We start from the raw sequence: 26,106 nt of genomic DNA, 5'->3' as shown, positions 1-26,106 counted from the left end.
AACTGCAACATTTTCAGAAGTAATCTGATATAATTTTCTTTGGAATTCTGAGTGCTACAGTTACAGAAAATTTACCAACAACAATGACTAAGGCAACAGCATAATTACCAAATTTAAAACACCAGTAAACCTAAGTATTTTAAAAATGTTCAAATTTGCAGCACCAAGAAAACAAATGTGTAGAAACAACGTACAGAAACAGCTGTAAACATACAAGAAACATTTTTTATATGGTATTTTAGTTTACCAAACATCATCCGAAGGTTCCTTGGGACAGTTTTACAGAACAATTGCATAAAACTGAGTATGCCATGAAGAAACAGTCAAACCAATAATATAATGGTACCTAGTTTTTTTCTTAAACAACAAAATAATACAGAAACCAGCAAAATAAGTTGGGATGAATTGATAGGTGTCTTTTTATTTTATATTGTAGATAGGTATAGCAATGTCTTAGAAAAGCAAAACAAAAATTACTTGCCATTTCTGAATTTGGTGAATAAATGTGAAAACTGGAATATGACTTCTTCAGCAATTATCTGTTCATAATTACTTCTATGAATTAGGCCATAGTGTGACATTTAACAGATAAAATAACTTCCTTTGGCACTGAATATAAGAATTAGAGGTCTCCGGTTTTTAGAAGATTATTAGGAGCAAAACTGTTTTAACTGTAATACTTCATGGGAGATGGTAGGACTCAGGATTTCAAGCTGGGCAACACTAAAAGGAGAAAAGAAACAAAATTTCAGTAGACATGCCAGTGAGTAGGGAGGCACATTAGAAATTTAAAAGAACAGCAGGGAGTACACATCATACATGAACTTTTTTGCAGATGTAGGCAAGATCTTAGCTAGTGTTGAGGTGGATCCACTTGTTATTTATAGTGCATAACACTAGAATTACCAGAGCCTATGAAAAAACTCTGAGATCCAGCCCACCTTAAATCCCTTCGCACCTCTATGTCAGCGTTTTTTGTCCTGTAAATGTGCCGATAAAGACAAGCAGCCAGCTATTCCATTACCCCACCGCCGCAGAATGTGTACATAGGTTCTCCCAGCTCATGCCTTGATTATCTGGGAGCGAAGTGCTGGACTTTGAGTGGAAATAATAGATCGTTATTTGGAACACATGCATTTCATGTGTGTTCCATTTCTACAATAATCTGTGTAAACACATTGTTAAAACAGAAACATTTTTCATATTTTAGTAGTAAATGACAAAATGTTGGCAATGTATGAAGCCTGAAGTCCAAAGATCAAATAAACACTTTCACAAAAGGTTCAAGGATAAAACAGCAGCTTACGTGGGGTAGTGGTAAGATTTTCTGACTTGTAATCAAGAGTCCCCGGTTCAATCCCGACTGCCTCCTATATTTGCCATTTTCGGTAGTGAGCTGCTCTTATCTATACCAATAAAAGGCAAAGCCCTCACTCACTCACTCACTCACTCACTGACTCATCACTAATTCTCCAACTTCCCGTGTGGGTGGAAGGCAAATAATGATAATCAAATCCTTGATGAGAGCAACACTCATAACAGTCACAAAACAATTACATTGACAATCATGTTACATTATTTTTAAAATGTTCCCTTTTCTTTCTCATAACTTCTTTAACACACTATTTCTCCGCTGTGAAGCGCGGGTATTTTGCTACAGTATTGTGAAAAACTATTTGCCCCCTTTCTGATTTCTTATTCTTTTGCATATTTGTCACACAAAATGTTTCTGATCATCAAACACATTTAACCATTAGTCAAATATAACACAAGTAAACACAAAATGCAGTTTTTAAATGATGGTTTTACTATTTAGGGAGAAAAAAAAATCCAAACCTACATGGCCCTGTGTGAAAAAGTAATTGCCCCCTGAACCTAATAACTGGTTGGGCCACCCTTAGCAGCAATAACTGCAATCAAGCGTTTGCGATAACTTGCAATGAGTCTTTTACAGCGCTCTGGAGGAATTTTGGCCCACTCATCTTTGCAGAATTGTTGTAATTAAGCTTAATTTGAGGGTTTTCTAGCATGAACCGCCTTTTTAAGGTCATGCCATAGCATCTCAATTGGATTCAGGTCAGGACTTAGACTAGGCCACTCCAAAGTCTTCATTTTGTTTTTCTTCAGCCATTCAGAGGTGGATTTGCTGGTGTGTTTTGGGTCATTGTCCTGTTGCAGCACCCAAGATCGCTTCAGCTTGAGTTGACGAACAGATGGCCGGACATTCTCCTTCAGGATTTTTTGGTACACAGTAGAATTCATGGTTCCATCTATCACAGCAAGCCTTCCAGGTCCTGAAGCAGCAAAACAACCCCAGACCATCACACTACCACCACCATATTTTACTGTTGGTATGATATGCTTTTTCTGAAATGCTGTGTTCCTTTTACGCCAGATGTAACGGGACATTTGCCTTCCAAAAAGTTCAACTTTTGTTTCATCAGTCCACAAGGTATTTTCCCAAAAGTCTTGGCAATCATTGAGATGTTTCTTAGCAAAATTGAGACGAGCCCTAATGTTCTTTTTGCTTAACAGTGGTTTGCATCTTGGAAATCTGCCATGTAGGCCGTTTTTGCCCAGTCTCTTTCTTATGGTGGAGTCGTGAACACTGACCTTAATTGAGGCAAGTGAGGCCTGCAGTTCTTTAGACGTTGTCCTGAGGTCTTTTGTGACCTCTCGGATGAGTCGTCTCTGCGCTCTTGGGGTAATTTTGGTCCTGGGAAGGTTCACCACTGTTCCATGTTTTTGCCATTTGTGGATAATGGCTCTCACTGTGGTTTGCTGGAGTCCCAAAGCTTTAGAAATGGCTTTATAACCTTTACCAGACTGATAGATCTCAATTACTTCTGTTCTCATTTGTTCCTGAATTTCTTTGGATCTTGGCATGATGTCTAGCTTTTGAGGTGCTTTTGGTCTACTTCTCTGTGTCAGGCAGCTTCTATTTAAGTGATTTTTTTGTTGATTGAAACAGGTGTGGCAGTAATCAGGCCTGGGGGTGGCTATGGAAGTTGAACTCAGGTGGGATACACCACAGTTAGGTTATTTTTTAACAAGGGGGCAATTACTTTTTCACACAGGGCCATGTAGGTTTGGATTTTTTCTCCTAAATAATAAAACCATCATTTAAAAACTGCATTTTGTGTTTACTTGTGTTATATTTGACTAATGGTTAAATGTGTTTGATGATCAGAAACATTTTGTGTGACAAACATGCAAAAGAATAAGAAATCAGGAAGGGGGCAAATAGTTTTTCACGCCACTGTGCATATATATATATATATATATATATATATATATATATATATACATACATACATACATACACACAGTAATCCCTCGCTATATCGCACTTCGACTTTTGCGGCTTCACTCTATCGCAGATTTTAAATGTAAGCATATCTAAATATATATCACGAATTTTCCGCTGGTTCGCGGATTTCTGCAGACAATGGGTCTTTTAATTTATGGTACATGCTTCCTCAGTTTGTTTGCTCAGTTGATTTCATACAAGGGACGCTATTGGCGGATGGCTTAGAAGCTACCCAATCAGAGCATGTATTACATATTAACTAAAACTCCTCAATGCTATAAGATATGCTTCCCGCGCGGTGCTTGATTGTTTGCTTGTCTCTGAATTTATCTCACCCTCTCTGACATTCTCTGCGCCAGACGGAGGGGGTGTGAGCAGAGGTGCTGTTTGCTTAAAAGATACTGACGCTCCTCTAAAAAATGCTGCTTTATTGTGGTGCTTTGGCATATTTAAAAGCACATGTATTGATTTTTTGATTGTTTGCTTTAATCTCGCTCTCTCTCTCTGACGTTCTCTGTGCCTGACGGAGGGGGTGTGAGCAGAGAGGCTGTTTGCACAGAGGCTGTTTGCTTAGGAGATACTGACGCTCCTCTAAAAAATGCTGCTTTATTGCAGTGCTTCGGCAAACTTAAAAGCACACGTATTGATTTTTTGATTGTTTGCTTTTGTTTGCGAGTGCTCGCTCTCTCTCTCTGAAATTCTCTGCTCCTGATGCAGACACTCCTTTGAAGAGAAGATATATTTGCATTCTTTTAATTGTGAGAAAGAACTGTCATCTCTGTCTTGTCATGGAGCACAGTTTAAACTTTTGACTAAAGGGTGTTATTTCATGTCTAGAGTGCTCTAATAATGTTAACAGTTTGGGAGAGTTTATAAGGGCTTAAAATATATAAAAATAACTATACAAACATATGGTTTCTACTTCGCGGTCTCCCGATCTACATACTGTCAAATAAACGAACCACACGCCATGGCGCAACGCAAGAGGCTTCGCCTCTAGCGCTGAAGTCCGAGGTTCGATTCCTGAGAGGGAGTGCAGTGAGTGTGTACGCCTGATAAGCCCAGAATTAGGCCGAAACATGCGTTGCATACTCTTTGCATTATTTGACAATAAAACTACATATCTATACTAATAAAAGGCAAAGCCCTCACTCACTCACTCACTCACTCACTCACTCACTCACTCATCACTAATTCTCCAACTTCCCGTGTGGGTGGAAGGCTGAAATTTGGCAGGTTCATTCCTTACAGCTTCCTTACAAAAGTTGGGCAGGTTTTATATCGAAATTCTATGCGTAATGGTCATAACTGGAAGCAGTTTTTCTCCATTTACTGTAATGGAGATGAGCTTCAACGCCGTGGGGGCGGAGTTTCGTGTGACATCATCACGCCCACGTAATCACGCAGTACATAGAAAACCAGGAAGACCTCAAAAAAGCGCTGAAGAAAACATGCATTATATAATTGAGAAGGCAGCGAAACAATAAGAAGCGAGCGAGTGACATATACAACCATATTCATGAGTTCTGCTACTTGAAACAAAGCACGATGTAAACATACACTTTAAATTAAGTCCATAGAAAGGCTGCCGCTGGCGTTTGTAATTTAGTGCCTGCCCATATAAGGCCGTCCGTCAGCGGCAATCCAATAGCAAACTGCCACGGGTAAATATTCACGGGTGAAGGACTGTGCTTATGGAGAGGAAGATGAGATGGTCAGGGTGGTGTTTGACACAAACTCAGCGAAACTGCGAGAGAAAGTTTTAAGTGCCAGGACTAAGGTAACATTAAATACAGCCATGGACATAGCGAGATGGCACCAGCACAGCTGGGAACCTTCGATGCATGTACACCGAGTGGCTCACGTGAACTGGCGCAGTGCACAGATAAAAGCAACAGTTCCAAAAGCTGAACAAAACCGAATTACACAATTGAAAAGGCAGCAAAAATATGAAGCGTCTCATACATACAAGCATATTCATAAATCCAACTACTGCGGAAACAAAGCACACGTTGGAAAAAGTCAATGTCCCGCTAAAGGAAGACAGTGTAAAAAAAACCCGTGCATGCAGTGTGTCAGGTCTCAGATAAAGAAGAAGACGAGCTGTTTATTGATGCAGTAAGAAACGAATCGATGAATGAAACCTGTCATCTTTACAGCGATTGACAAACACGGAATGTAACTTGAACACAACACATCCTACAAATACGAACCTGATTGAAAGAAATAATGATAATCAAATCCTTGATGACAGCAACACTCAGTAACACTCACAAAACAAATACTGTATATTGACAGTCATGTTACGTTATTTTTAAAATGTTCCCTTTTCTTTTCTAGCTTTTTAACACACTACTTCTCGCTGCGATACGCTGGTATATATATATGTATATATATATAACCCGATCTACATACTCGAATAATGGATACTTTATTAGCCATCAGTGATTGTTTTGGTAAAGCCATACTCAGTGTATTCATTAGATGAGCGGTAAAAAGTAAGGGCAAGGGAGGATGACTTATTGAGGCATGCAGGCTGTAGTGCGCGTCAACTCTATCTGAATTGCGATCACATTTGAAAAAATATATCTTTTCAAGTTCTATTTAGTCCATATGTGTCAAACTCAAGGGTCGGGCCACATCCGCCCGGCGTGTAATTATATCCGCCCGAGATCATTTTATATACTGTATTATTGTTATTAAAGCCGGGTATATGAAGCGCTGGTAACACAATAAACTACAGATCCCATAATGCAGCGCTTCAGCTGCCTTGCCGAACAGTTACGCGTTAATCAAGTCTACCTTAAGATGCTGCAAGTTATTGCGAAGCTAGCTCACACGATGCTGAAGAGAAAAGTTGATTCTGAAAATAGAGCCTTTAAAACCGATGGGAGGCTGAGTATATGTTTACTGAACCCGTGTGTCTCATTTGTGGAGCTAATGTGGCTGTAATTACAGAATTTAATCTAAGACGGCACTATAAAACAAAACATCAGGGTAACCTGAAAGACCTGAATGCAATGCAGAAGATACAGAAAGCAGAAGAATTAAATAAGAATCTGACACTTCAGCGGACGTTTTACCGTGCACAATCACAAAGTGATTGCTTTTATGGGAGACACAACCACTTGCCCCACTTTCCCTATTACCAAGTAATGTTAAACCAAGTCGTCACTACGGTGTTCCCAAATCGCACTTTGCTGATAAACTGGCGCACTGAGTTTGCACGGCGCTTTGGTGACTTTGAAGAACAAAAAGTCCGTCTACATGCGGCTCGAACCTTGTGCATGTTTGGTAGCACATATCTGTGTGAGAAGCTCTTCTCAGTGATAAAGACTAACAAAACAGCACACAGGAGTTGCCTCACTGATGAGCACCTGCAATCCATCCTGAGAATCTCCACAACACAGAACCTCACACCAAACAGAAACGAACCTGTTGCCAGGCGTCCAGCTCTAAAATGACATATGAGCAAAGACAACTGAATGATTTGATTTGTTATTGCTGAAAGGAACACATTTTATTTATATTTCTAGGTTTTGTTATGCAGCATGTTCATATTTGAATTTGTATAATTTTGACAGGATATATTTTTATGGAGAGCAAAATCTTTTGGGATATTTAAAATCTAAGTTTATTTTTATAAAATATAAAATTACATAAGAGTAAAGAAATTTGAATGTTTGTTCTTTTAATGTTTACTTTATTTCTAACTTGTATAATTTAGACAGGATATATTTTTATGGAGAGCAAAATATTATAAGTTGTTTAAGGTTTGAGTTGATTTATTCAGGAATAATATTCCTGTCTGTTTTTACCATTCCTACCAAAGATATTTCTGTCGACTAAATAAAAATTCCTTCTATTTAAAATTTAAATAGAACTTGAACAAATCGATAGTTCATAATATCCACGCAGACTTGCACGTAAGAGCGGGTGTCATCCGTTTTAACAAACAGCGTATTGCACTGATACTGAAATAGCTGTGTGTGTATATATGTAGATATGTATGTATATGTATATATATGTTTATATATGTGTGTGTGTATGTATATATATATATATATGTATTTGTGTGTATATATGTGTGTGTATGTATGTGTATGTATATGTATGTGTATATGTATAGATATGTATATATATGTTTGTGTGTGTGTGTAAATATATATATATATATTTATATTTATATTTATATATATATATATATATGACAACAACACTCATCACTCACAACAGTGACAAAACAATAACATTGACAATCATGTTACGTTATTTTCAAAATGTTTCCTTTTCTTTTTCATTGCTTCTTTAACACACTACTTCTCCTCGAAGCTGGTATTCTGCTAGTATATATATATATATATATACATACACACACACATACATATATATATATATCAGAGCTTCCCGATTCATTTTACCCTGGCACCCTCTGTGACTGACGAGGCCGATTTCGCACCCCCTTAGTTTGAGAAGAAGTATGAAAAAATATGAGGTTAACGCAGAAAACAGATCACCAATTGAAGCTTTATGAATAATGGATACTTTATTCGGCATCAATAATTGTTTTGGTAAAGCCATACTCAGTGTAATCCTCCTTTCATTTTCAAAATTTTTTGCAACTAGCCATGATTAAATGAATGGTAAAAAAGTAATAGTCAAGTCGATCTAAAATGCGCGATCAGAATAAAAAAAAAAATATCTTTTCAAGTTCTATTTGGATATAAGTAGGTTCTGTTTAGTCGACAGAAATATCTTTGGTAGGAATGTTTATAGTTGTTTTTGTCTTTCTTTTTACAGTGGCGTAGCTGGCAGGATAAGAAGCGTCCGAAAATGTCAGAAGGACAAGACCTTAATAGCGTACTGCAAGGAATGGCTGCCCAGATCCAGTCCCTTCAACTCGAGCAGGCTGCAACAAAGCGGGAATTGGAGGAGACCAAAACAAGGTTGGCAACAGCAGAGACGGTAAGACCGAATCCGCCCCGACATCCACCTCCTCCGATCGTCCCACATACCGAAGCGGATGACATTGAGTCGTATCTGGGCATCTTTGAAAGGACGGCCACCTGGAACCAGTGGCAGCGGACCGAGTGGGAGTCCATATTGGGTCCGTACTTAAAGGGTGCAGTGCAGCGAGCCTATTACGACCTCCCTGAGGAGGAAGCCGCGAATTATGACCTCCTGAAAGCGGAGATCCTAAGTTGCTACGGCATCACCTCAGACCAGCAGGCGAGCGAGTGGCGTAATTGGCAATTCGACCCCGATATCCCGGCCAGAGCACAAGACTTTGAATTCTGGGGCAAGATGGGACGCTGGCTACGGCCTGAGGGTCCACAAGCTCGTAGAGTGGTCGAACAAGTGGCATGTGAGGGGCTAGTTAATGCCCAATTATCTCGCCCAGCAGGTCTGACGACACCCATTTACAGACATGAAGGATCTCCTGGACATCCTGGAGCGTCAGCTCGCGGTGCACCGAACCGGGGGGGTTGGAAAGGTCAGCTCACGTGGCCCGACAGGGACGAGCCGTTACCCCCGGGCCCACTCGTGCTGCAGAAGCGCCAGTAAAGCCCAGAGAAAAGCCGGACTCACCGCAATGTTTCAAGTGTGGTGAGGTTGGACATCTTCTACCAGCCTGCCCGTTAAACGTGGAACCGATGGACTGCAGTTGGGCCAGCACTGAGAGGTACTGTACTCTGTCTCATCCCCTGGCAATCCCGAATACGGGAGTGGTATTGGTGAATGGACACTCGGTAGTGGCCCTATTTGATTCCCACAGCAACATAAACATTGTGGCTCACCGTTATATTCTACCGCAACAGTGGCTAAAACAGCAGTTGCAGGTCACTTGTGTACATGGGAAGACCAGATCATATCGCTTGGCGAAGTGTTACATTTCCTGGAAAGGGGACTTAAGTCGGTTGTCGGTTGCTGTATTACCTGAGCCCCCTTTTCCAGTGATTTTGGGACACGACTGATCACACAATACTAGCGGTAGAGTAACAACCACTCTTATAGCCTCGTTGGGTCTCATTATGGATGGGCGGGGCACCATCCCCGCAGCCCCCACGCCGTGCACTCAGGCAAACTCTGATGACGTAGAAAGCCAGGGGGAAGATTCTCAGGTGACGGACCCAAACCCGGAAGTATCTGCCGGTGAGGGCACGAGCCGAGAAACCATGGTTTCCCCGGAACAACAAGACCCTTTAGTCAGCATGGACCATCAATTTAGGTCTACGCCTGCGTCATTTAAAAGGGCGCAGTGGAATGACGACTCCCTGAAATTTGCCCGGAATGCTATTGTCTCCGTGGGCAGCCGCTCGGCTGACAGTTCCATATCAGGGGATAGCCCTACTTTATTTTGGAACATGATCTGTTGTACCGAGTCGCGACTCATGAGGGCGAGGTACGGAAGTTGTTGCTAGTACCGCGTACCTTCCGGTGGGAGGTTTGCGAACTAGCTCATGCCCACCTCCTAGGCGCCCACTTGGGGCCGAGAAAACCTTGGAGAGGATAAAACTGTTTCTATTGGCCCGGAATTAATGAGGATATCCGACGTTTCTGTCAGTCCTGCCCGGAGTGCCAGGCACGTCAGATACCCAGAAGGGACCGTGCTCCTCTTATTCCAATACCCCTAATTAATGTTCCCTTTGATAGGATAGGGGTAGACCTTGTAGGACCCCTGGAGCCCTCAAACCGTGGCCATAAATATATATTGGTCATGGTTGATTACGCGACTCGGTACCCAGAGGCGATTCCACTGCGCTCCACTAACACAAAAAACATCACACGGGAATTAGTCAACCTATTTTCTAGGGTGGGAATACCCAAAGAAGTCCTCACAGACCAGGGTACACCCTTCACCTCGGATACTTTCAGGGAGGTTGCCAGGTTACTCCGAATTAAGCATCTGAAAACATCTGTCTACCACCAGCAAACCGACGGGCTGGTGGAGTACTTCAATCAGACCCTCAAACAGATGCTGTGCAAGGTAGTCAGTGCGGACGGTAGGAACTGGGATCAGCTCTTGCCTCTTGTGCTTTTTGCTTACCGGTAAGTACCTCAAGCTTCTGTTATATGGACATCCTGGAGACATCTATTTGCTGTCCTCGTGACACTAGCGAAGGCCGGCCTCCGCATCAATTCCTGCAAATGCTTCTTCCGCTTAAAGGAGGCCAAATATTTAGGCTACCTCATAGGACGAGGACAGGTAAAGCAACAATGTTCCAAAGTGAAAGACATCCTGGAATGGCCCCGTCCGAATACCAAGAGACAGTTGCAGGCTTTCTTGGGGCTAGCAGGATACTACCGCCGGTTTGTGCCCCGCTTCTCTGAAAGAGCAGCACCCTTGACTAATTTAACAAAGAAAGGGGCTCCTTTGTATGTGATATGGAACGACCAAGCGGAACGAGCATTCAGTGACCTAAAGAAGGCCCTGACCTCGGCACCAATATTGAAAACCCCTGATTTTTCTCTGCCCTTCATTCTCCAGACCGATGCTTCGGACACAGGCCTGGGCGCCGTGTTGAGCCAAAGCATCGATGGTGTGGAACACCCCGTAATGTACCTGAGCTGGAAATTGCTGGACCGGGAGACGAGGTATGCGGCAGTGGAGAGGGAAGCCTTGGCCATTAAGTGGGCGGTGACCCATCTGAAGTATTACCTGTTGGGTCGGGAGTTCATTCTGGTGACTGACCACGCTGCCCTCCAGTGGATGTCGCTGCATAAAGAGTCAAATCCCCGATTTACCAGGTGGTTTTTGGACCTGCAGCCATACAAGTTCACCGTCACTAATCGTCGGGGCAACCTTCAGGCCAATGCTGATGCCCTCTCCCGGGTTCACGACCTCTCGGTTCGGTCCGCCCGACGCAATGGGTCTGGGCCTTTCATGTCACGCACGTGCAAATAGGGGGCCACGGATGGACCTAAAACGGTATCGTGAGTTCATATGCCAGAAGGGTGTGACGGGGTACAAACTTTCCTCTCTTTGTTTTCCGCAGAAAGAAAGACGCACCGCCGCCATGAAGTGGTCTGACTCAGCACCACTACTTCCGCCTTTCCTCTGTCAGTCCCTGATGACGTCACCAATCCCATTATCCACCTCGGCTCCTACCCAGCATGCACCTCTACTTCCGGTCCCGCCTCATAAATGCTCCCACTCTGCCATCTTTTGGCGGTCAACTATATAGTACGAATGTGTGGTAACTTTGACTGTGATATCTACCTTTGAAAAACTGTTTTACAGTATACGGGGCCGGAAACCCCAAACCATTATAGTTGTTTTTGTCTTTCTTTTTACTATATATATATATATATATATATATATATATACACACAGTATATATGAATGACAGCAACACTTATAACAGTGACAAAACAATTACATTGACAATCATGTTACTTTATTTTCAAAATGTTTCCTTTTCTTTTTCAATACTTCTTTAACACACTACTTTTCCGCTGTGAAGCGCGGGTATTTTGCTAGTTGTTAATATTATACAGTACATAGCAGCCCGGACACAGACAGGCAAACATCGTTTTAAGCACCACAACATATTTATTTACACGACTATTTACAAAGTGCACACACAACCTACTTCACCCCAAAGTCCAGGCCTCTTTACAGAATGCCTCTCTTCCTCACCTCCACTCCTCTCCACCGAGCTCTTGCCTTCTTCCTCCCGACTCCAGCCATCGAATGGAGAGGCGGCCCCTTTTGTACACACCCGGACGTGCAAAGCACGGGTGTGGCGGAAGTGCTGAGATCCAGGGCTCCAAAGGCATTGGGTCGCACTCTGGTGGTGACCACGGGCCACTACAGGGTTGAGCTTCTAAGCTCCATTCCCGTGGTCCCCAAAGCCACCAGGGCGGTCACCCCCTCATGGTGTGGAGGAGGCGTAAGCCCTCCTCAGGTCCTCCTGGCTGGGTACCACCCCCAGCCACTCGCCATAACACATACATTTGGTTTATGTCTGTAACAGCCGCTGTACATTTACAGCATTTGTAAAAGTAAATTTTTTTTCACTTTTACTCTCTCAGTCATGATGATCACAATACGTACTACCTCCCTAAGGATCTAATGCTGTTCGATTTTAATGCTACAGGTACATACGTCGTAAATGTAGGAAGGACAGTCCTTGCGTGTCTTGAACTGTTAACATTTAAATTTGATGATTGCATATAGAGCTGAACTGATCTCTCTATACTATTCTTTCCTCTGCATGTCCTGGAGTACAAAAGAAACAGCATCATACAGCAACGTGGAGAATGGCAAGATCGCGGTCACTGATTACAACCAGAAGATGTTATGCGAATGAATATAAATAATATGAATAATGTTGCATCCATGCCACAATGTTTTCTGAAATTTACTATACTGGTAATAAAATGAATAATTCCAAATATCATATATACCTACTGTATGTCTCTGTTTTTTTTGTCAGTTCGGCTTTGACATCATAGACCAAAAGGTGCATACTAATTCAGTGTGAGCAGCAACACTCAATAAAACTGAATAAAAAAAAAATCAAGTGACAGTGAGAAACAAAGAAGGCAGATTCACCAGTGTTTGTGTGTCAGCTTTTATCTTTCCAGACCAGAGAATGTCCAGTTCCATTGCCTCAAAACACCACTCACATTAAAGTTATTCCCAGTTTCAAATAAAAATGAACAGCGTCAGTTCCCTAAACTGTAACTTTTACAAGTACTATAAATAAATGTACAGCGGCTGTTACAGAAGTGAACCAAATGTATATGCTTTGGCGTGTGGCTGGGGTTGGTACCCAGCCGGGACACCCAGTAGGACTGGAGGAGGGCTTACGCCTCCTCCAGACCATGAGGGGTGGCCTCCCTGGTGGCTTTGGGGACCACGGAAACGGAGTTTTGAAGCTCAATCCTATAGGGGCCCATGGTCACCGCCAGGGGGCACCCCAATACCCCAATAAACTTCCGCAAGTGCTGGGGGGAAGAAGACCAAGGACACCCGGAGTGCTTGCAGGTGCGCGGTCGGTACTTCCGCCACACCAGGAGGCACCTGGAGCACGTCTGGGTGTGTATAAAAGGGGCCACCTCCTTCCATTCGATGGCTGGAACTGGGAGAAAGAAGGCAAGAGCTCGGTGGAAGGGGTGGAGGCAGCAAAAAGAGGCATTGTGTAAAGAGGCTTGGACTTTGGGGTGAAGTGGGTTGCGTATGCACTTTGTAAATAGTCGTGTAAATAAACGTGTTGTGGTGCTTAAAACAAGGTCTGCCTCTCTGTTTCCGGGCTTCTTCCCACAGGTGTGTACTGTATAATATTAACAATAAGAGCAGCTCACTAGTTAAAACAGCAAATATAGGAGGCAGTCGGGATTGAATCGGGGACTCTTGATTACAAGTCAGCAAATCTTACCGCTACACCACGGAAGCTATTGTTTTATCCTTGAACCTTTTGTAAAAGTGTTTATTTTATCTTTGGACTTCAGGCTTCATACGTTGCCAAGATTTTGTCACTTACTACTAAAATATGAAAAATGTTTCTGTTTTCACAATGTGTTTACATAGATTATTGTAGAAACGGAACACACATGAAATGCATGTGTTCCAAATAACAATCTATTATTTCCACTCTAAAACTCCAGCACTTTACTCCCAGATAATCAAGGCATAAGATGGAAGGACTTTTTGCACGTTCTGCGGTGGTGGAGGGATGGAATAGCAGGCTGCTTGTCTTTATCGGCACATTTACAGGAAAAAAAGATGCTGACGTAGAGGTGCGAAGGGATTTAAGGTGGGCCCTATCTCAAAGTTTTTTCGTGGGCTCTGGTAATTCTAGTGTTAAAATAGCTTAGCCTAAATTTCTTGCAGCTTTGCTCTTTATGTCAACTTCAAAATCTTTTTTTTTAGAAATTTCAGAAATATTACGGAACAGTAGAACAAAAGCCACAATAGTCAGTTCATTCAAAAGCAACATTCAATCATTTTTTGGAGAAGAGTCAGCAAAATTCATTGTCAAGTATTGAATATGCATAGGCCATCCCAGAGACAGACGTCTAATCAAGTCCAGATTCTTCTTTACAGAAAAATGCCCTTCTCTTCTACACAGTAAAAGCATCAGCTGAAGAGAAAGGAAAGGCTCTTTTCAACATTTTATTTCTACTGTAAACCTAGAAAATGCAGTATTGGAAATTACCAGAATTATAAGCAACCCTTGTCTCACATGAGGGTGTGCTGTGAGGCTATGTAGGTAGGAGTTAAATTAACTCCACTGCACCATTCCAATCAAATTAGGCAAGTTGATCACTGTTTTGTCTGTATTATATAGTGTATTTTGCTACATGATTTAGTAAATTATTTCAGTTCCTGGTCCTAAGCTTTTCAATCTTCAAACATAGTTGTTTATTAGAAGTATTCTGAAAAATGGATACTGGAACTTTCTTAAATAACTTTACCTTTCAAGTTTTGTAGCACTGCGTGTATATTATCCATTACAACGGCAAACAATTCATCTCTTGTCTTCATTCCATCCAAATACACTAAAGATACATTTAAAATATACAAAATATTATATAGAACTCTGTAAATTCACATTTTTAATAGGTACAGTGGAACCTCGGTTCACGAACGTCTCGGCTCACAACCAAAAAGTTCACCAAACTTTTGCCTCGGTTCACGACCACACACTCAGTATACGAACAAGCCAGTTTCCCTTTCGGTTAATGTGCGCCGATGATTTTCTCACGTGTTGCATTGTTCTCAGTCAGACGTGCCTGCCTGCTGCGGCGAGAGAGAGAGAGAGAGAGAGAGAGAGCCGCGTGCCTGCCTGGCTGGTTCATTTAAGCAGAGCCGCTCCCTGTTCATTGTTCTCAGTCAGACGTGCGTGCTTTACTTGCACTCTCTTTGTGCTCTACAGTATTTCGTGTGCTTTTGCAGTCAACTATGGCTTCTAAGCAAGTGAAGAGTGGTGAGAAGAAAGTTTTGAAGAAAATTGAAATTGAAGTAAAGAAAGAAATTATTGAAAAGTTTGAGCGTGGCGTTCGTGTTACTGATCTTGCCACCGAGTACATGAAGTCAAAAAGCAGAAAGAATCTACTAAAGGAGCTGATATTGCAAAAGGAGTTACAGCGTTAACCAGGTAGAGGCTTCAAGTGCTGGAAGAGGTGGAAAAACTCTTTACCAGTTTACTCATTTACCAATTTGAGAACCCTCGTGCTTTCAAGCAGCACAATGTAAACAAAGCCAGACTACCAGTAATGTGGAGGGCAAACACGAAGGGTTGGGTCACAAGGACTTTGTTTTTGGAATGGCTGCATGAGGCTTTCGCTCCCACCAGCTAAACAGCTAAAAACACCAGAAACCCAAGAAATCACAAGAGAGAAAACACCTGAAGGAAAACATCTCTCCATTGTGGAGCCAGACTCTTCCTCCTCACTTCATGCCAGAACTCGACTCATGCAAGGTTAGTTTTCTTGGTGGTTTTTGTATTATGGATTTTTCAAAAGTTAATTTTTCAATTCGTAGCGTGAATTGTTGCAATGTTACTTTTCTCTTTTTTCAAATGTTCGCTTTTTTCCGCTGTGCTTAAAACTCATTAAAAAAAAAAAAAGTGTTTACATGGAGTTGTTCATAGCGCGATTTGTTGCAATATATTTTTCGCTTTTTTCAAATGTTCTTTTTTTTCCGCTGTGCTTAAAACTCATTTTAAAAAAAGTGTTTACAGCGATCGGGCTGTAAGGCTAAAATAGCGTGATCTTGTTAATTTTTTGGTTGCTTGTGGTTGTTTTTTAAATAAATTTCGAATTTGTTCTAATGTTCCCCTCTGTTGAGAGAGAGAGAGAGAGAGTGACCGCGTGCTGCTGACATAAGGTGTGTGTGGGGTGCTACAGAGAGAGAGAGAGAGAGAGAGAGAGAGGGAGAAGGAGAGCGCAAGCGTTATTCAATGTTTTTACATTAGTTCTTATGGGGGAAATTGCTTCGGTTCACAACCAAAGTTTTGGAACGAATTATGGTCGTGAACCGAGGTTCCACTGTAAATTCATTCAATTCAATAAAACAATCTTAGTTTTAATACTTTCATAAATTCATGCACTCATTCATTTCCAAACTAAGTTTTGTTACCAGTATTTATTGTAATATGCTTAAGAATATATCAGGCAGTTATCAATTACTGTATTTGTGTGTATATCTGTGCCAATGCAGCATGAAAGTAACACTATGTAACAAATTAATTTTTTAAACCAAAGAAATAAAATTAATAACTTTCTGTTTTCCAATAAACAGGCTTTTAGTAAATATAAGCCCTTTCCTTCTTTATCTTCTAAGTGACAAATTTATAGTACATATAATGGAGCTTTGTGATTTTCAATAGTGTTCCCTTTTATTAGTTTAATTGCAGCATTACAAATACTTTTTTTTGTTCTCTATTTCGCCTTATACAATTTCTCGTATTAGGAATTTGTTAGTTTTCGCATAACCCTTTGGGTCAGAGCGCAGGGTCAGCCATTGTACAGCACCCCTGGAGCAACTGAAGGTTAAGGGCCTTGCTCAATGGCTCAGCAGAGTAGGATCTCTTTCAGCTGTGACGGGGATTCTAAATGGCAACCTTCAGGATACCAGCGCAGATCCTTAGCCTCAGAGCCACCACTCCGCCCTAAATTTAAAGATGGTGCACTTTCATCATAAAGACCAGGGGCCTCATGCATAACGCTGTGCGTAGAATTTACACTATAACATGGCGTATGGACAAAAGTGGAAATGTGCGTACGCACAAAAAAATCCAGATGCATAACTGTGTTTACCAACTTCCACGTTCTTCCGCTACATAAATCCCGTTCAACGTGAAAAGAAATGCACGTGCATGCGCCTGCTGCCCCGCCCCGTCTCCTCCCAGAATTATGCCTCTTTGAATATGCAAATCAATATAAATAACCCTTAAGCTCAGCGTTCGGTGAAAAGGCAATGGCAACAGCACAGGGGGAAATAGAAGAATTTCAGCGAATATTAAGTGGAGGCAACGAAAAAACGTACTATTTATTGGTTTAAACAGTGGTATAAAATACAAAAGGAAGTTGATCGAATGACATAGAGTGTTGGAGAATCTTGAAAGCTCAAGTTCACATAGTCGCACAGTGCCCAAAATAAAAAAGAAGTTGTCAGATATCAATGTCACCATGAAAAGGTGAGTCGTAGCCCACCGTCTGAGTGTCATATGAAAGCTTATTTAGGGTACAGAGGAAAAAAAATTAGGCATACAGTGGGGAAAAAAGCACAAATGTCAAATTTAATCTCTAAATATCCACTTTAATCACGTAGTTTATTTTGTCATTAAAGTAGAACATCATAAACTTCATCTTAAAATCGTTTAATTTTCTAGCTTCTCAAATTCCATCATAACTAAAGTAGCACGTTAAATGTTTTCTTTTGTATTTGATCTTCTATGTGCTCTATGTGTGTGAATCACTACGTGCTTCTTAAACGGGCACGAGCAGTAGTACATGCAAATCTAAACAAATTTATTGAAAACACAAAACTTAGCCTCTCACTAACAAATATAAGTTTATTTATTGTTCCAATTCTGATCTGTATATCACCAAGTGCCATCAATACATTTTTTGTTTAGTCAGATGTGAGTCTTGACGGCTTTTACAAATTCAAGTCAGCAGGTGCAATATAAGACATTATTAATTTTTTTAGTGCAACTTTTACTAGTGTATTAATGATTGAAACATTTTAGCAAAACAACCGGGAAAACTACAATATTTTACTCATCCTGTCTATCATGTTATGATAGATGCTTAGTGCCTTTTACAGTTAAAATTATTTCATAACTGTTGCAGGATCTAGGTCAGGGTCAGAATGCTTAACGATAATAGGCAATATAGTCCAAGGGGCAGGACCCAACAAGAACCATGCCAAAAAGGGAAGTCTGACAGGAAAATCTTATTTTGTCATTAGTAGCCATGTAGTACTTTATCCAGCCACGTATTATATTATTATATATAAAGACTTTCACCTAGTCAGGATAAAACATTACATTGTTCACACAACAGTAAAAAAAATTTTTTTGCCTTCATATAAAGAAAACAATTTCCAATAAGCACTCCGCTTAAAAAATACATTCAATAAACAAAAAAATAATTTGCATTTTCTAACATATTCAAGTGTATTTCTCAATTGTTATATACCTATGTCTGAGACGTTATCTTCCATTTCTTTTCTGTTTTTCAAATACATGGGCCACACATGCCCGTCAAAATATCCAGGGGGATCTGGTGGTACATATACTCTTGTACTGAAAAGGAAAGAAAATCATCTGATTTTAATAAAAAAAAAAAATTTCTTCCACAGCTATTTACATATTGTAAAATACTGCATAGACAGCGTTTATATTGAAATGCTCTGTGTCAGAGGCATATTGTCCTTCATTGGGCTGCTATAAATGTGTGTCTGTTAGTTGTTTGAGTAATTCTGTTTTGTGAATAATAAAATAAAGCTGGGTGTCCTAGCACCCTATTAATCAGCTTCATTAGTGAATATCAATTATATTATGGTATTATTCTCCTTAAAATGTGCGATACCCAGAACATAACACATTTGGTAATGAGGTGCTTGAACTCAGTGTTACTAGTGTTTCCCTGCTGGAAAAGATGCATTTCAGGACTGTTCAAAATCTATAATGTGTCTTCTGAAAATGTGATGCAACAGAAGAACCTGCAATTTAAATATTTTGAGGACTTTGTAATAGATAAATGTATTAGGCACAACAAGTATATGTCAGTGCAACATAGTGTTTTGAGACACACAATGGTATGGATTGTTCTATAGCCTAAGAATACTGGAGCAGATGGGCAAGAAATTTTATGCTGACATAAGTGTGTTAGAGCACTACGTTTCTCCAAAACACTTTGTTGTTACAGAACAGTTTCATTTTCACATAAAGAACCATGAAGAAGGAATACTAAATCGATACAATGTTGTGTTTAAAAGACTGTCAGAATTTTGTGAATTTGGAAGATATCTGGAGAATGCACCACATAAAATATTTGTGTGTGGCTTGAAACATGAAGCCATATAAATTGCGGGAAGATTAACACTTCAGAGAACAGTGGAGTGGGGACTGTAGTGTAAGAGCTTCAGCCACTCGGTAGATTACTAAAGTAAAGCTTACTTCCTTGCCGCCAAGGTGAAGAAAATCACAATGATAAGTTAAGGTATAAGGATCAAAATGGTTACCAATTGGGCAAGAAGGGACACACTGGCCATTTTTGCAAAGTCAAAAAGTTCATATTGAGAGAAAATGTAACAGAAGATAATAAATTAACACAAAGACGATGCTAAAAACAGATTTGTGTGTTTTATGGAGAAAGGTAGATGGGGCTACTTAGTAATGTCTCAGATGCTGAGCTCAAAATGCATAAGGAGTCACTCACAAGAAAAGAGTTCCATATAACTTTAAGGCCAAAAACTGTTGACGTTAACCTATGCCAATAATATTGTTTTATCATTGTTTCATAATATTTATTATTATGTATTTATCATTTATTCATTTATTGAAGACAGCACTGTACTTTATTTGGGCACTGCTTTGTTGTTTGGAATAAACTGCACTATGCAATTACTGATGCACCAATTTTGTTGTTATGTGTCCTTATTGTACTAGTCCATCCTTGGTTTTAGGACTATTGACGACCCAGGTTCAAGGATACAGACAACGCTACAGGCAAGCTGGGTGTAATACTTATAGAAAAACATTCTAACATTTTTCATTATATTAAACCTACTGAAAGCAATAAATTGCTGGTGGTCCTTAAGGTATGATTTAAAGCCATGCAACAGCTCGTCCAGTAATATTGAACTCATTCTCAAGTCTAAACAAAAGAATGTCATGATGGACTGTATCAAATGTAGCAGTGAGGTCTAAAAAGATCATTAGTGTTAAAAGACCACTTTGCTGTAATTAGATCATTAGTCACCCTGACAAGTGCGAATGGCCCTAAAACCAGAATGGAATTCAGGTCATTGGAGGCAAGATGGTCTTTTAAATGGCCCACAACAGCACATTCTAGGATTTTACTAAGAAAAGGATGGTTTGGAATAGGTCTATAGTTTTTTTGAGGACAGGTGCAACAATAGCTGTCTTTAGGCTGGACAACAAGCCAGTATAAAGAGATGTGTTGATGATATTGGTGGTAAAAGTAAGAAGAAAAGGCAAAAGAGCCTTAACGAAAAAAGAATGCATGGGATCAAGAATATAGGTAGTTGGGCTGACGGTCATGACAAGCTTATGGATGCAGGATCATCAAAACAATGGGAAGCTGGATAAACAGCTGCTAGATAAGATAGGGGATGGGCACAGTTTTGACTGAACAAATAGACCTTTTTGAAATTCAGAATAAATCAGATCAATCTTGTTATTAAAAAAAGGTGAGCAGATATGCTACAGGCTGGGCAGGTGAACTGGCATAGGTCATTTAGTATAAATCATATCTGAACCATAAAAGCATAAATGTACATACCTCACAAAATAAATTCCAGGAATGACTTATGACTAAAACCACAGTTACTTTTTCTGACACACTTCAAAGTACTAGGAAAGGAGTTGCACAGTTAGAATTACCTCCCACTGCAATGCATTAATGAGGGCATGGTACAAATAATGGCGATTTACAGTAGCTTCTTTAGCAAATAGAAATTTTTTCACCAGATTCCTTTTCTAAGACAAACCAAATCTACAAAAAGGGCCAAATATTTTGGGGGCAAGATATGTTGAAAGTTACATACGAGGTATCATATGTGAAATGAGAATTTGAAATATGTAATATATCCGAATAATAATACTACAAATACATTACTGAAGTGTCAGCTGTTTACTAATTCATTCTCATTGAATCACCTGACTCGTACTTAAAACAGTACTGCAGCTGATACTGAGCCACATGGATCCCATAGGATACTTCTGCATTTTGTAAACATTAAATTAATGATGATAAAAACATGCCTGAGCATGGCTCACAAGCAAAAGTGATAGGTATAATGTTTTAAAAACCTGCCTCGCATATGTACAGCAGCTATTTCTGATTAGTGTGTCTGCTGGTTGACAAAGCACAGATCTAAGTGTAATCAGTACAGACACTTCTTCATGGGCAATCATGTTTCTATTGAATCCCACACATTGACTAGGACTCAAATGAAATATTATTAGAAGAATATGTGAAACTTCATTATTTTTTATTTTTTCTCCAGCCGTCTGGAGTTTTTTTGTTTTTTCTGTCCCCCCTGGCCATTGAACCTTACTCTTATTCGATGTTAATTAATGTTGATTTATTTTGTTTTCTTATTGTGTCTTTTATTTTTCTATTCTTTATTATGTAAAGCACTTTGAGCTACTGTTTGTATGAAAATGTGCTATATAAATAAATGTTGTTCTTGTTGTAAAGAAGGATGCTGGTATCTGCTATGTCCAGGAAGTTAACAGCATTGCAACTTTTGTGACAGGCTCTCGTGTACTACAGATTCTACGACAGGTAAATTATATAGTATGATAATTCTAATAAATATATTTTGTTTATTCAATATACACACATGCACAGTTATCAGGCTGATACATTTTACTTGTTGTATTGCACAGGGGCAATGATTAGCATTCCTTCATAATAGCTCTTAGAAACCATTCAATAGAATGACTTCTGCGCTGAGCTCACATGGTACTTTCCCCACTATCTAATATTTTCAGCCAAGTTATTTTGTAATTTTAAAGGAATCAGGAATGGATTGGTAACACACCTAGGGCTGATTCCAGTTTAGTGTCATTGATGGCATTATAGGTTCCAGGCCCCTTTAGTTTGAACAGGAAAATATAATTTTAAATATGGATAGACCGAGCCTGAGCCTATGACCTTGTACAGTATTTGACAGGGAGAACTAAGAAAAATAATTGTATATAATTAACTAAAATTACCAAAAAGTCACAATACTGTGAGTCAATGCAAGTGCATTTAAAAACACATTGGGTCCCTGTTTTTTAAATGTATGTGTCTCACATTTCCTTCAATGCTGTCAAATCAAAGTTCAGTTTTAATTAACTGTCGTTTTTTCCCTCAGAAATAGCTCATAAACTCTCTTGCCAAAAAGAATCATGCTTCTCCTGTGAAGCTCCAGAGGAACACAATAAAGAGCCTAAGAGAGAGCTGACAAAGATAACACTGCACCATATACATTTGAGCATGTGGCAAAGAAAAAGTGTGCACTCCACCAGAAGCAAATGTTGTCACATTAAACTGAACCAATGACATCCAACTGTATACAACATCAGAAATTATTCTTAAAGGTGTGATATCATAAAACAGTTTACCTGAGCCAAGATAAATTAGAACTCTAAGCAGCTAGTAAACAGACAGCTGAAGAACAAGGTGTAACAAGGTCATGAACAACAATGTCAAGTAAACATCTGGTATTTACAAGGTTTTAATTCATTTGGAAATAAAAGCCTTGGATTACAACATAGTGGTTTAGTTGTCACTCATCCAGGGCTGTACATCAAGGGCAAACTGACTGTTATGTCACACTAACACTACAAAAGTGAAATGCAAAATGAAAAAAATTGTAAAATCAAGAAAATCTAGAAACTTGTAAACAAACAATAAACAACTTTCCTCTCCCATGTTATATATTTATCCTTTTATGCATCTGTATGAGCAGTGATCACATTTCTATAATCCTGGTGTTTATTATTATAAGCTTTACAGATATAGCTACAAAGAAAGGTAAGAACAATAAAGGAGGCTTACTAAATTGTCTTATTATTGACATTGCCAAAGGTAAAACCAGATCTTAATTTATTGATTTAACATCAATCTATTGATTCTTCTCTCATATTTTTCTTATAGAAATAACTAACCACTATTCTGCCAACAGAAAAGTGATTGGCATATTTGAATAGCAAGGTGCCAGAACATAAAAGGTAAGTCAAAATCTATGCCACATTCAAACACTCAAACCCTAATCCTAACCAGAGAATCACTTTGAAAATGTAGCACTAAATTATTTGGTCAGGAAACAATAATAAAAAATAACATGCATGCTAACTTTCAAAGGATTATTCACAATCCTGGATAATCAGGAAGTGGATGGCAATGATTTTTCTACCATCACGGTGGTGATGCCATGAGTCTAATGCTTCCTGTTCATTTCCTGAGTGACATTGCGGTAGCTGCATCACAAAATGGTAGTGCCAGTGAAAAACAAAAAGGCACAAATAACAATAAAGAATTTAAAGTTGATAAAATATTTGTATATGAATGAAAAACTATAAAAACCAAAAAACAGCATGTTTTAGATGTCCAAAAGGGTATAAATAGACCAGAAATAATAAAAGAAAGCTAAAAAACTACAAAACAAAACCAATTCATAACAACTCCAACAACAATCTTAATCCACACCTTCCCAGCTCTTCAAGTTTTGCACCCATACCACTAGGAACAATGGTGATGTCAGCTCACAATACTTCTACACCCAATTAAAGGAATCACTACATCATGAATTTGGAGCAACAGAGGATTTCACCAGAGAAACAGTAAAATCTCAATTCTGAATAGACTCTCTGGATACATACACCTTTAATCTTTAATGCAGCCAGCTCCCTGGTGAATTAAATTATAAATGTGATCAGCAAGTTCCTTCAAGTGAATGATTCAAATGAATTCACATTTTACAACAGATAGAATGTAACTGAACTAGGATAAAACAAATTAGACATAAAGTCTATATTTTAGTAGACAGCATAAAAGATAGTTAATAAGAAATTAAAGACCAGAACGATGAAACATGAGGACAAAACCAGCACCACCACATGTGCATGAACATTCCAGAGAAAGTAAGATTGGGCACACGAAGACATTCAGAAGCACAGCAAAATCTCACTGATTTTAGTTTGCAAACTGTGAGATCAAGCCTATGTACAATCTGTATTTATATTTAGTAAAGTAATGATTAGAATTCCCAGAGGAATCACTAATATTTTTGGAAATGGTATCCCAGCAGACAGGTAAGGATAAAGTGTGATCTTGGGTTTACTGAGAAAAGAGGGAAAAGGTTTATAGAAAGGCTTGCATAACATGGAGAAGAGAAGTGAAACTGACTTTCTGAGAGGGGAAAAAGAAAGTGCAAATGAAAAGTGAGGATGTTAGGTAGAAGAAATATGAAAGACAGTCTGGTGGCCCTCTGTGCTGAGCACAGTTTCACAAAACGTTTTACAATCAAGCCTGTTTTAGCATACTGTTTTTAGTATAATTTTTACAAGATAATCAATAGTCACTAAACTATTGGTGTATTTGACTTTTACTTTAGTTTTCATTTATTCTTTTTAATTTGTCCAAGCAGTAGGTTTTTAAATAAAACAAGTCTCCACAGCTGGGGTTAACAAGTCCTTTTCTAAGCATAATATTTTCATATTAATACAAATAATCAAGAAACTACCTTACCTTCTTCTTTTCTTGCATTCTTCATAAGGTATTGATAAGAAATACCTTTTATTAAACTGTTCATTTAAAGGCCTGAAAAAAAAACAACATGAAGTTCTACAACTCACCATAAACTTTATAAAAAACTTAGGAAAGAAAGCAAAACAAGAATAAACTTTAGTGTCATGACAGGAACCCATTTACTGTGTAACTTAAAATACTCAACGATATATACAGTTTAATAAAAGTATACCCCTAACCCATAAAACAGACTATTAATCCTTATCATACATGGAGCAGAATACCACAGATTGTTGCTTAATACAAAGAAAGTAACAGACAAAATGAAGAAAATAATGAATATTAAAAATAAATTTGAGGAGATAAAATAATTTTAACAAAATGGAAAGGATAAAATAGATGGGGGAAAAAATACACAAAATAACTAAGAATGGTATTTTTCATTTATAATAGGAATATCTTCATAGTGTAAAAATGGGGCAAATACTATAATATCAGACCTCCAACCCACAATTATGTTAAAAAGGGCAAATACAGAACTATAGGTTCTTTCCGTCAATGAAGATATTATTTAATTTTATCCTTCTTTTATCACACAAGAGAAGAAAATCATTCATTTAGATTGCCATCTTTCACCCATTCAATGAGACAGTGAATCCCCCCCATTATCAACTCCCTGTTCACCTTTTTTCCCCCCAAAAATAACACACACACGATAGGAATGTCTCTTTACCCAACTGTTGACGCTGCTTGCCCCACATTTGAATTGTGATTAGTTATTTGATTACATTAAGTTTTGGCAAGAATAAAGCATGGTCTCAAATCAAAATGTTACACCCACAAAGCTGTCACTTTTAGTCATGACATACAATCTTTGGACATGAATTAAATTGCGAAGTGCTCACTTGCATATGCACTGCATTTAAATATATTGTAGTTTACACGTTTGATTTATTTAATTTTGGCACAAATAAATCTTCCATAGAGAGAAGACTAGAATATTATAATAAAGAAAATGGAGTAATAAACTGAAAAAAATAATCATAGGAATCATCCTGTCCAGATAGACATACAGCAGAAAAAGTTGCTTTAATGTATCCAGACCTTTTTATTTTGTCCTTTAAATCAAATATTGCTTGTCTCACTTTGATCTGTAGAACAAACTTATGTTAACTACAACAGTTAACATTTTCAATTAGAAAAATAAAGAAAAATTTTACATTGCTGCTTAGAAAACAATAGGCTTGTTAGCAAACTTAGTCTCTTTTACTTGTTAAGCACGTTGGCCTTGCATCTTCCCGATAAACATCTTAAGAACATTTTAATTAATTTGGGGCTTTTTTAAA

At 39.0% G+C, this 26,106-nt stretch overlaps 1 protein-coding gene across 5 annotated transcripts in view; it reads right to left on the bottom strand.

Annotated features, from left to right (window-relative positions):
- Positions 1-391: 391 nt before the first annotated feature.
- LOC120527364 (nicotinamide riboside kinase 1-like) overlaps positions 392-26,106 on the bottom strand; it is a 95,517-nt gene continuing 69,802 nt past the window's right edge. For 4 of the 5 annotated variants that reach the window (XM_039750699.1, XM_039750697.1, XM_039750701.1 and 1 more), the window contains exons 6-9: positions 24,761-24,832; positions 18,467-18,573; positions 14,735-14,818; positions 392-723 (exon numbers count right to left, since the gene is read on the bottom strand). In XM_039750699.1, the coding sequence (XP_039606633.1) occupies positions 701-723; positions 14,735-14,818; positions 18,467-18,573; positions 24,761-24,832 (286 nt within the window). In that variant the 3' untranslated portion in view covers positions 392-700. The remainder of the gene's footprint in view (positions 724-14,734; positions 14,819-18,466; positions 18,574-24,760; positions 24,833-26,106) is intronic. The other variant, XM_039750698.1, reaches the window with a different exon arrangement.

Source organism: Polypterus senegalus, chromosome 4, assembly GCF_016835505.1.
Source record: "Polypterus senegalus isolate Bchr_013 chromosome 4, ASM1683550v1, whole genome shotgun sequence".
Taxonomy (NCBI): Eukaryota; Metazoa; Chordata; class Cladistia; order Polypteriformes; family Polypteridae; genus Polypterus; species Polypterus senegalus.
The sequence above is the reverse complement of the archived record's forward strand: the minus strand, read 5'-3'. Positions and strand labels throughout refer to the sequence as shown.